General features: G+C 36.2%; 1 protein-coding gene across 1 annotated transcript in view; it reads right to left on the minus strand.

Annotated features, from left to right (window-relative positions):
* Nucleotides 1-12,852, minus strand: part of CSMD1 (CUB and Sushi multiple domains 1) — a 1,554,536-nt gene that overhangs the window by 235,583 nt on the left and 1,306,101 nt on the right. The window contains exons 32-34 of the mRNA XM_058524846.1: nt 9,391-9,507; nt 5,280-5,393; nt 3,752-3,847 (exon numbers count right to left, since the gene is read on the minus strand). Coding sequence (XP_058380829.1) covers nt 3,752-3,847; nt 5,280-5,393; nt 9,391-9,507 — 327 coding nt within the window. The remainder of the gene's footprint in view (nt 1-3,751; nt 3,848-5,279; nt 5,394-9,390; nt 9,508-12,852) is intronic.

Raw genomic sequence — 12,852 nt, forward strand, 5'->3', positions numbered from 1 at the left:
CCAGGAATAAATATAAGACACTTAAAAATAATAGTACGTTGATGAGACACTGTCAAGCACTAGGTTTAACATAGACACATTCAATCACGTGCATAGACAGAGTGGGGAGGGAGAGGGTAGTGTAGATGGTTTTTAACTCCTCTGTCATATATTGGCACGTAACTCCGAGCAAGCAGGAGAGGAGAGAAGAATATTTGCTCTGCCTTAGTTGGTCTCTGTGACCACACAGACTGGATCTTATGTTAATTCCAGTGTTGCCAAGGTTGATTCTAGTATTAAAAGGTGTGTATTTTGGGCTAAAAAAAAATGGCTCTATATGCAATGTAACGACATCCTAGAACAGAATCAAAGGTCTATTCTAATACTGGAACAAACAGACTGGGCTGAACTTATTAAGAAATAGCAGGTGAGTCTCCAACGTGATGGTTTTTTGAGGACTATGTGATTTTTGATTTCTGCCTTGACCTAAGAATACATTGACTTTAAGTGCAAAATATTTTCTCTGGAACGGCAAAGATCATTAAAACCCGTAGAACCGCATTTAGTGATAGCAGGTTCTACAGGACTCCGGCTCTGGGAGCTTAGAAAGTGGAGGGAAGGCTATGGGAGATCCTGCCAAGAACATTTGGAGAATTCTTGGGAGCTAGGGAATGGAGGTGGGGAAAACATTTTTCTGGATGCCTAAAAGGAGATCTGGAAAGCTGTTTGAACATGTTCATGTTTAAAAGCAAGCACTGAATTCTTCCTATGTCTTCATGGAAATTTGTTTATGCAGGAAAAATATTACAGTGGCCCAGAAACAGGAATGGTAGAACGACTGTAGACACTTTCACACTTCAGGAGGAGAATAATTAGGTTTTTTTCGTGATATGTTCTCGCCATAACTTTTGCTTCTAAACTCTATTTGACCATCACAGACCTGAGGTGAGTGGCTGCTGAATCAGAGGTGAATGCAAGGTTGGCCCGGAAGGGCGATGCCTGACCCAAATGCTGTAAAAGGTGCCCACTGTCTCTGAAGTACATTGGTAACCCAAGATCACCTCTCAGTCTCCATCCATACTACTCCTTACGTAACCAGTGACCTGTGAACTACGTTGCTTCGTTCCCCCCAGAGTAGACAATGTCCTTGAGTGTTTATTAAATTGCACCTAACAGCCAAACCAAGCTCGTCACAGGTGCTGAGTCGTCATTGATAAACAATGTGGAGGAGCTATTTAAAGCATTGTACTATGAAGGGTCACCCCCTTAGCCTTCTTTGGGGTGCCCATGGTCCTAACTCACCCTCTTTTCTCATTCATATTTTTCAAATATACCTTCTACTCCCAAGTTGCATGGAAACCAAACACAAATAAAAACCAGCAAAGACATGTTAATTAGGATACTTTGTAACAAAAACAAAAAAAGCATCTATACTTTCATTTCTTCACAAGATCAGAAAGATGATAACATCCTCCTTATCAACATCTCTACATCATTAACCAGGTCAGAATGGAGGGGCGGGAGCACAGGGCTAGAGATGAGATCTCAGCATTCCCGGGTCCCATGCAGGTTTTCTGCATCCTGACACCACTACACTTAGTTTTCATTGACGTCTCTAACAACTCTTTATAACAGACTGTCGGTCTGTTACCAGGGTGAGATACCCTATAACCACGGAAGTCATAAAGTTCCTGTGCAATTCTAAGCTTTAATAACTTATGAAAGAATGAAGCCGTCACTGGTAGATGGAAGTACTGTTCAGAAAGTTTTTACACAATAGAGTTCAAATCATTTCCAGGCTTCCGTATAACGACTCTCTTTCAGAAGGCAATGTTCAATTTAACTTTTCATATGTATTGGAAACCTTCCCAGGTGCTCCTGAGTGATTTATATATTGCATTCATGATCCTACTTCTTTCGCTCCAAAGGATTTAGCTTTGATAAAAAGACATCAATTTTTTGCATAAACTCACTGTAGGAACAAAGCAAGAAAAGGAGGTATATTGGAACTTTATAAAATATTGAGGATATTAAAATCATATGTTCTTAAGTACAAGGAAAATATATTCCTTCTATAAAGGATTTCCTTTTCTTACTACTTTTCTGTATTTTATACATTTTAATGATAATATAATGTTACTTTAAGCCAAGAAACATAATTTTTAAAATCATGACTTATGAGAAAAACATTTGAAAATAGGATGGACATTCAGTCATTGCCTCAGATATTTTATCTGATGGTGTGACCTATTTTCTAGTCTTTATCAAAAATCAAAGGAATCCCGTTATCAAGGCAGACAATGCCAGTAAGTTGAATTTTTCCAGGACAAAAAATGTACTTAAACCAAGCGATCCAGTTTCTTTATACACCACACTAACTTACTTTGGTTTGCAAATCTGCTTCTACAAAGCAATATAGAATTTATTTGAAGAAAATCAGGAGTGGGTAACAGGTAAGTTGCCTAAACTGGCCACTTGCCAATAAAGTCTATTTTTAAAAATGCTGGTTTAATTATTGATATTTTAATAAAAGGTATAATTTAGAACAATGTAACTAATTTTAATCCAATAGCATCATCGTTTAAGCAATTACTACTGAAACTGAAATGGAGATATTTTCCTCCAACTTGCCTGTCAAACACCATTCTCACTCTCTATCCATTATTTTTTAAATCATCTTACTGCTGACACTGAAGGGCTGTTATAGTGAAATATTTTGAGGGCATGGACTTTGCAGTGTGAGATGATTAGAAATATAAATGATATGATAGATTGTTATTCTCCATAATCTTTTGAAAAACATAATGTTGTCAAGCATGTTTTCTGGAGAAGTCTTTATTAAAGGAGAGAAACCATGACTAGTAAGTGATTCTCCTCCACTTCTGAAGAACATATTTAAAAGCAGCCAGTAATCTATCTAGTCTCAAGCAAAATTGAGACCTGGAAAAACTAAGAGACCTTGCTTCTTATTTTTGAACACACAGTTTATGTCTGAAGATGACAATCACTGTCAGATCTCAATCTATAGAGTCATTAACAGTTAATTCCAAAGGCTTGCTCCGTGCTTCGAAAAGTGTATGAACAGCTTATATGGCACTCATTCAAATTCACATAATGAATGTGCAAAATAAAGGTGAACTACAAATAGAGAAAAATCCCTCATTTTCAGAAACTTAGAGCAATCTCAAGCATTTTGAATAAGCTCTAAATTCAAAATTTTTATAAATATAAAGGTGTTGAAGTGCCAAAAGTTAACAGAACACAAACAAAATAAAATAAGGATTTTATTTTGAGTAATAGAAGCATGGATGGTAATTGGGGTTCTATTTGGTTTTGTTAAATTGCCTTTTCAATCAGTGTTTACAATAATATTTGGAAATTCATAAAGTACCTTAAAATATTTCATTAAAATAGTTACTAAAATATAAACTATTATGAAATATTTTACCTAATTAGATAAAATATTATAATGTATTTGAAATTATTTTGCAAAATGTGAAGTGCTATACAAAGGTAATTTGGTCAATATTTATTTCTTGATAATGCCAGATAATGAGGTGTTATTGCATCTTTGTAGTAGGAATATCATATTTAAGTGTTTAAAGAAATATTTTAATAGTTTTATTAAGTACTTTTATTATAAATATATGAGTACCTTCAATTTCTTAAATATTAAAAAAACGCAGCTCAGACATTTTTGGCGCTCTAACTGAAAACAGTGGTACGTGTTGTGCCAGGAGAAGATGGAAGGAATCTGCAGAGCAACCCTTACCTTGATAGACGAAGTGGAAGCCTCGGGCAGACGCTCCGCTCTTTGCGCTAAATCGGAGCAGAATTTGATTTGATGTAGCCAGAGGCAACGTTTCACCTGGGAAAATAAAAACCAACAAACAACGAGCTAACACATGGGATTCATGAAACACACAACGCTGTGGTAGACAATAATAGTTTGGAAAATAATTATTCACTTGGAATTTCATGTTTCATTTTTGAACTTGTATAAAATTTCACTTTGGGGTTTAGGACCCAAACACATTGTTTCTATAAAGATTTTAAAACTGTTCTTTCCTATATATTCTATTAAAATGCTCTTTTAGTCATTATCTCATTTATGCTTTCTTTTGAAGAAAGCCCTGATAACAGGCCTATTAGCTGACAATGAGCGAAATAAAAGTATTGGGTGAATCGCTGACTCAGAATCATCTTTATTTGATAATTACTTGCTAGGATTTTACTTGAAATTAAGAAAATGTCTCTGAATCCAAAGCTGATTAAAACAACTAACAGATTCAAAGAGAGCTTTGTGAAATATATTTTTCACCTTTTAAAGTATACGTACAACATGGAAATTGTCTCTCTCAAAGTATTGCTGAGAGGCATGTGAATGGCATATGCTTTTCAGAGGTGAATTTGCTATTATGTATCAATATTTTAAATGTGTATCTTCTGATGCCTGTCTAGACATGACATCATTGGACATTGGTAGAAAGTAACAAGACGTAGGTCTTAAGACCTTTGATAAATAGTAGTGAGAAACTGGAAATAACCAAATCGTAACCCTGGTTGGCCAAAGCCTATGAGGTGGATAGATGACTTGACTGTGCTTTGGCAGATGAAGAAAATGTAGCAGTGGTACAAATAAGGGCTACGCCATCTGTGAGGAGTTGAGTTAGAAAAATCGGTCTTCATTAACCCATCCGCATACTATTCAGCTCTAATAGTAACTACATTTGGTGTATATTTATATTTTTTGATAGAGAAAGACCTTTACATGTGATTTTAAGTGAAAGCATGGGATAAAAAATGTTTTGAAATAATATCCTGTGTTTTATGAAGTCCCACGTGTGTTACATGCATACATTTGTATGCACATGTTTATATACATAAGCACCTGTACACATGTGTGAGTGCAATGGGGGTCTAGGGGATGTATTTAAAGGTTTGAATGATTGAAACCAAGTAGTGTTTATCTCCAGGGAAAAGACTGCAACACATAGAACAGAAAATAAAACACACAAGATGGTTTATCATCTCTTCCTTTTCTGATGTTTTCCTTTTTGATTGAGATGGATATTATATTTTCTGCAACCTTAGTACGTAAAATGATAAAGGCAGGTGGTTTTATATATGCAACAAAAATACACTTGCAATTTTAAATCGAAAATAAGATCTCACTAAATAAGTAAGCAAATTCAAAGATGATTAAATTTATCCTTTACACACACACACACAGACAAGTTTAAAATTAATCACCCTAGCTGTCGAAATAGAATTAAAGACAAAATTCTTTGAAAGTTTACCTGAATGGGACCCAGAGAGCGAGCTGAGGAGTCTGGCCTGTGGGTGTGTTCCGTCAAATAATTCTGCCAAGTCATTCAGCGCTGTCTGGAAATAGGCGAACTGTCCGAACACCACTGTGAAATAAAGGTGGGGGGGAGCACAATATGCTTTTATAAGAAAAAGAAATGGAGATTTTCTGGTACTTCATATTTATTGCTTCCCCCCAGAGATCATGATCCTAAGAATCCTGTAAAAAATAAATATTACCTTATTTTCCCTGTCTTCTAAAAGTTTTTAGCTCCTTTAGCAAAATAAGCAATTTTATTTTGCTTCTTGATCTTCTTGATCTTGAAACTTAATCAAAGGAATACAATTACTGTTCCTTATATGGTTGGAACATTAAATGAAGATTCGTTTTCCTTTCAATGAATACTACATTGAGGTGGTGGAAGAACAACCGTAAATCTTTCCTATTTATTTTAGAATAACTGATGACATTTTATTCAGTGAACATAGGGATAGGGATCAAGACCTGTTGGCTTTTAAAGCATGCTAACTTAAAATTCTTCACCTAAGATGATTATAATGCCAAATTCATAGGAACTCCTTGCAATCTAAACCCATGATTCAGCTACATACTGTAGGAATTGCTTATTGTTATTTCACTCTTCTGTTTTACTTATCCTACAGGTCATATAAGTTGCAAGAACGTGCCTCCTCCAGGTAAAACACAATCACATATTTCACTTCTTCAAATTTAGTCAGTGTCTGTGTGCTCAGATTAATAATACACAAGGCCTTTACAATATTTAGAAAAACTTGTGATTTAATATCTATTTACAAGCAATGAGCAACTAACTTTTACTTATGTGCAAAGTTTAAAATCATTCTGAACAAGAATTGGAGGCGTGTGTACCAATTGTACACGTCAGAACTCTAATTAAAGAATTAATGTAAATGTTAGCAAAATGGAGGGAAATTTAACTATAACAGCATGTGTATATACATATATATGTATTCTATTCTATATGTGTACATTCTATTACATTATATATTATGTATTACATTATATATAATATGTGTGCATATACTCTATTATATATATACACATATATAAAACACATATATTTGTATTTTAAGATTTTACAATGTCCTAAAGAGAAACACAATTGAAGGAAGCACCTGAGCAAGAGGATCTTCTCAACGGATGAGTGCTCTAAATACAAGAATTGGAAAGAGGGACAGAACCTTAGGATTTCTGCAAGGTTCTTGCTGACACAATTCCTTCCTTCAAACACTCTCCCCCTAATAATCAAATCTTCATCATGGTGGAGGCAGAAGGCTTGGGTCTTTTAAATAGTACAAAAGTGAATCATACACACATAATTCCTACCTCTTTTCAAGAAACATTTAGAAAGCATCAACTTGATGCTAGAAACTAAAAGTAAAGGGATGATCAGGTCAGAAACTTTGTTCCAGAACTATCACGCGCTAACGTGTGCAGTAGCTCCCACAGCAACCACAGATTCAGAGTGTAGATGTCAGCAATGGAGGGGGCACCAGACTTGGGGAGATGGTCGTGGAGACTCCCTGATGAGCTGCTGGGGCCGAGTCCTGACCTGTGACTGACTCTCAACCCTGACGCACGAACACGCGGCCATCTGCCAAGAGCCATGAGCTGGCCAGTGATGCCCGTGCTGCAGTTGGAAGTGACAAGGAGGGGACGAACAGCGGATGCAAGCCTTGGGAGCGTCTGCTTCCCACTGTAGGAAAGCTGATGCCTCGTAGGGGAGAGAGGATTTAGCTAGTTCTTGAAGAATGAGATTTTAAACCCTTTTCTGTGTAAGAATGGAGTGCAAGGAATTTATTTCTGCAAGTGGAACACAGAAAGGAACATTTTGGAGGTGACAAATGTGGCGTATGGTCTGGTTTGGCTAACACTCAGTGGATAATGGGAAAAGCAGAGAATTGGGGTGCAAAGACCACGGCAGCCTGAGATTTAGGGCCTCGGAGGCCACACTGAAACACGTGGAGTTTGCTTTGCGGGCGAAGAAGTGAGTGAAAGAGGTTTATCAAGTGTTTCCGTGATCAGATTCTTGTTTTGGAAAGGATTCTTCGGTGATGCTGTTGATGAGCACAGGGAGATAAGGAGGGTATCTGTAGACCTCTCCTAATGTCACTTCCCATTTGGGGTCTGTGTTCACCACAGTTATAGCCCCTTCCTACCCAGAGATGGTCACCCCATCCCATAGTACTTGGTGGGCATCCCAGGGGTACGGACTATATTTTATTCATCTTGGCACTTATCACAATTGTTGAATTATTTTATTTCCTTGGAAAGAGTAAGGCAGAGGAGAAAAAAGTAAAGATAAGACACTATAGATTTCATTAAATACTCCATCTAACTATTTTATTCCAAAATAAAGTTTTCTGCTCAGATGGAATATGATAAATGTCTGGCATTAAACCTTTCAGACTGGGAAATTTTGATCAGTATTTAAGAGGGAGTATGACATTTTTTCTGTTGAAAAATCATAATTGTGTGTGACAATTCAATAAAATTTTGTAATAAACTAAAATGATACAATATGGCTGCTATTTTCCATTGTGACAAATATATTTTGTCAGGTATCCATCAATAAAAATAAAAAGAAAATTCATGGAAAAGTAGTAATTGGAGGAATATTGTTGAGCATTTAGGTGAAAAAAATGTATTTTACTCAAATACAGAATTAAGTGATGCCAAATAAGGGACTTTAGAGGAATTGGTCCAGCATAACGAGTCTGAATCTAGGAACATTCTGAGTTTTATCATCCATTTATAATAACAAAGGAAACATTTTGAAGCCCAGTCTCTCCATTTTCAAATGGGAGTGATATCAGCCATGCATTCATAGAATCAGTGGGCCTACTCTTTGCCTTTTGGGAAGCTTGTCCCTCCACCCTGGTCCATGAACACATCCATCCACTCATTCCTCAAGTGTCAGATGACACGCTGTCTTCCTAACACAGCAAGATGATGTAAGGACAGCCCAGCCCGAAAACTCGACCATTCTTGAGAACTGGCGGAAAATAGAAGCTAAATGATTTGGCTTAAAATACTAACCAATTTGCATCACCCAGTTCATTGAGGGCCCATGTTCTAAAACACCTAAGGGTGAAGTAAGTGCCCATGGAGGTTTTCATTAGATTTTAAGAGGCCTGTGAATGATAAATAATAGAAATTCATGGAAATCATTTGTCTCCCATACGCAAGCTTCTTACCCACAATTAACTTTCTTGTCATATAATTGTATTTTTTTAAATGTTTGCCTCAAACAAATTCTAACATTAGAATTTTTATGTTTTATTTCTATGAGTGGGTGGCTGTTATTTTGAATGTAAAGAAAAAACCTTGTCTATGTAGGGTTTTAATTTTACTGTTGGAAAAAAGAAACTATTTTAGAAAATTATAAAAGTTACTCTCTGGTTTACTCCAGAGAAGAATCCAACACGAAAGACATTTTCCTGGTCAGGAGTGAGAGTGGAGATGCAGGAATCCAGAGCTGATACATCACCGCAGAGCTGCCACAGAAGGCCCTTCTAGAAGTGAAGCCGTTCCCGAAAACTGGCCCAGTTGGAATCAAAGTTTAGGAGGAAAGCTCAGGAAGCTAGCCATCGAGGGCTCAGATAGGACTCTGCCTGCTCTTACATCTCTAATCGCTCAAGGGTGTGTTCACTGATCAGAGATTTCCATCGTGATCTGATCACTCAATGTATATGCCAAGGAAGTGCAAATTGATCCCAGTGTCCCCCTGACCCACATGTACCCTGCAATCCTCCCTTAGACATGAAAACAACCAAGTGAAAAATGCTTTCTAACAAGAATTAGAACAAAGCCAGACCTATTCTCTCTGATTATTCTGGATGAGAATCCTGGAAGGAAACTTAAGCATTTCACATCACCTTGATAGAAGAACCGTAGTGGATATTGTGTAAGATGCGTTTGGAAAACCTGCTACTTTTAATATGACTCGTCTTCTTTTATATTATTTTACTATATCTAAAGCTGGAATATTTGTTTAGAAAATGACAGAAAATTAACACCGAAATAAATATGACAATGAGTTAAAAATCAAAAGAAATTCTTACCAAATTCCTTTGGCACTGTTATTGAATACAGGCATATTTGACCGGCTGTGTAATTATGAGGGTAGTTTGGTGACAAAACTACCCCTTCCGATCCAGTGTACTGGCCTCCGCAGGGAGCTGAAAGTGAAACCAACCAAAAATCACGTGCTGTGTAATAACACCACTGCCCGTGACAGGTGAACCAAAGATGAAGGCACTGAGTAAGGAGCAGTGGGCCATGTTCACTTAAACACTTAACAAAATATTGAAGTTAAGAACTTATTTTACCCTGCTATCAAAATAAAAGAAAAATACAAAGAAAGATTTATCAGGTTAGAATAAAAGTATCTCAATTTAGGAGGAGTTAATTTTATTATTATTATTAATATTATTTTTAAGACCTCTCTCAGACATGCTAAAATAATAATGAAAACAGCTATAATAATAATAATAATAACAGGTTTGATAAAGATAAATTATTAAGTTACTTTAAATTCTCACCAGAATTTTTTGGTTGACTTCAATCATCATATTAACTTGAGAGATAAGGATTATTTTAGTTTACTATTGTTTTTATATTACTATGGGACTAAAAGAAAAAAAATGTTTGCTTTTTAGTCTTTTGTTGCTGTTTTAACCTTTCATCTCACGGATTCAGTTCAAGAGTAACAGGTAGAAGTACTAATGCTTCTGGGGTTTCTTCCCATAAGTTTGACTTAAAGCAGAGTGAATTCATAACTAGAGAGTTAGAGCAAACACAAGGAGGAGATGTTAACGTACAGAGCTTAGTGTGTGTGCGTGTGTGTGTGTGTGTGTGCGCGCATGTGTGTGTGCGTGTGTGCCTGTGTGTCTTTATTTCCCTCTGATTATTTTATTTACTTTGGCATTGCTCTTGCTGAGAAAATAGGAAAACAGTGTAGCACCGGATGTTCAAAATATTTTTTTTAAGCATCCCTAAAATGGAAATTCAATTAAACCCCAGTCTTGAAATGTCCAGTTTTTGAATTAAATTGCCAATGCTTGAATTCCTGATATTTTTACTTAAGGAAGGTCCAAGTGGGCTCACGTAGTGAGTTGCAGTTCTGTTCCAGTGACTGGAACAGAAGCCTTCGAACTGCCCATGTCCCGGGCGGCCAGGCTGCACTCCCTGTCTTGGATATCCCTTCACTGACGGGAATGCAAAATCGTTTTCAGTATTTGAGAAAGTTTGAATTTCTATAGCTTACTTCTTTTTGATATGGCAGTTTACAAACACTAAAAAAAAATTTGGAATTCAGAGATAACCTGTTTAATCTTTGAATGTTAATTAGCACGCTGTTGAGTCCTAATTGATGGACAGAACATTCTCCACGATTAGTAAAGCTCCTTAGAACATGTTGATACTAACGTCAAAGCACCTCATTAACAATTTGTCAGGAGATTTCCCAAGCCACGCATTACAATGGCTTGGAAAACTTAAGTCGCACTCTGAAGTCAAAGGAAAATAGCTTATACATCTTACAGCTTTGATCTATTTACGATCAACTAGTAGAGACTTTACTTAATTAAACTAAGCGTGGTCTTCATGCTGATGTCTTAATTCAGAATAATTTTATCATTCTAAGACACTTACACTGACTTCTTTACAATTTTCAATAGAAAAAATTTATTTTCACTTTTTCGTAGAGGAAATTTCTGTAAGTTAAACTCCAAAGCTGAAGGTTTTCAGTGAAATGCTGGAAGCTTCATCTACGAGTTTAGATACATGACTTAATTTTCTTTCCACCTCAACCACACAAATTCAGCCTGGTTATTTCAGAATTATCTTCTTTTTTCCTTAAAAGCTTAAAGTTCATATTTTAAAAAATTTCAATCGGTGCTCTGTATCTGCGGATTTCGCATCAGCGGATTCAACCAACTGTGGATGGAAAGGCCTACGATGGTTGTGTCTTTACTGAACATGTACAGACTTTTTTTCTTGTCACCATTCCCCAAACAACACAATATCACAGCTATTTCCATAGCATTTGCATTGTATTAGGTATTATAAGTAATCTAGAGGTGATTTAAAGTATACGGGGGGATGTGCACAGGTTATATGCTAATACTACACCATTTTCTATAAGAGACTTGAGCATCCGAGGATTTTGGTATCCAAGGGGGGGCCTGGAACCAATTCCCTGCAGATACTGAGGGACAACTGTACAAATGAAGAATGGAATTTATTTTCTTTTATCCACATAAAATTTATTTTATTTTAGCCATATAAAATTTAAGCAGATCATTGTGCAAATATCCCTTTTCCATCTAAAAAAATTAATTTATTTCAAATTTTAAATGATGAGTATAAATGAAAAATGAAAATAAATCATCACTGGGCCAACAACATAATGGCCAAATTACCAGACAGAAATCTTGTCAAGGACACTGTCTGATATGTTTGTTAAAAATTAACTACAAAGATTTATTTTGTCCAATGATAGGATAAAAGAGCATTCCTTTACGATAATAGATAACATTAAAAAAAAAGGTGAAATGAAGTAAAACTGATATGGCATTTTAGGCCCTCTACTATCTTGATAAATGGTGCCTCTGCCTACATCTTCTTCCTTAGACTTTAAAGATAAGCACCAGAAATGCATACTTCAAACACAACCAAACCATTCGTGAAATTGAGAAAACTATGTAGAGAACTTTCGTTTAATTCTTAATAATTATTCGGTCCATGCTACTGTGTAAATCTAAGAAATAGGCATGGTCCCTCTCGTGTTAGAAATTCTCTTATATTAATATGATAACAGAAGAAAAATAAATATGTGCTTACCATGAGGTAATTAACATATTCAACAGACCATTTCCTGAACGAGTAAAGACTTGCAATAGCATCCACTGCAGATGGTAACAAGAAACTTCCTCATCCGTTTGGTTAATTGGAATATATGTATCATATGTAAAGGCCACAAAACACAAGCAAATTGAATGTAAACCAAAAACCACTCGGGCAAACAAGAGCCGTGTGGTCCCCTGGAAGGGGCTCCGGGCTGTTTCAGTTTCAGTTCTAATTCTATAGCAAACTTCACTGAACAAAAACTGTGGGCAACAGACAAATCACCAAGAAAAAGTTACACCATGCATTTAAAACAGATCAGTCCAAAATGCACTGAGTGCATCCCATCATACAGGAACTATTAAAGCGTTTAAAATCTAGCAAAAGTGCCCGAGTTTAATCGGTCACCAGAATGATCCACAGACACTGATTCATGCACATGACGTGCTATTCCGCATGAGAGAAACAAAACAGTCTATGCGGGAAGTCATTTCTGGTTTAATGATTTGGGATTTTGAATTTTATTTAAACATAAAGAAACAGCATAAGGAAAAATTTCTGTTTTGTGCACTTTGATGAGTGGTAGGCAGAAATGGTGCTTGACTTCACAGGCCTTCAGACATGGAAACAGAAACAATCTCTAATTTAAAACTTGATTGTGTATCTATTGTTCAAAT

Source organism: Diceros bicornis, chromosome 29 (genome assembly GCF_020826845.1).
Source record: "Diceros bicornis minor isolate mBicDic1 chromosome 29, mDicBic1.mat.cur, whole genome shotgun sequence".
In the NCBI taxonomy this organism is placed as follows: Eukaryota; Metazoa; Chordata; class Mammalia; order Perissodactyla; family Rhinocerotidae; genus Diceros; species Diceros bicornis.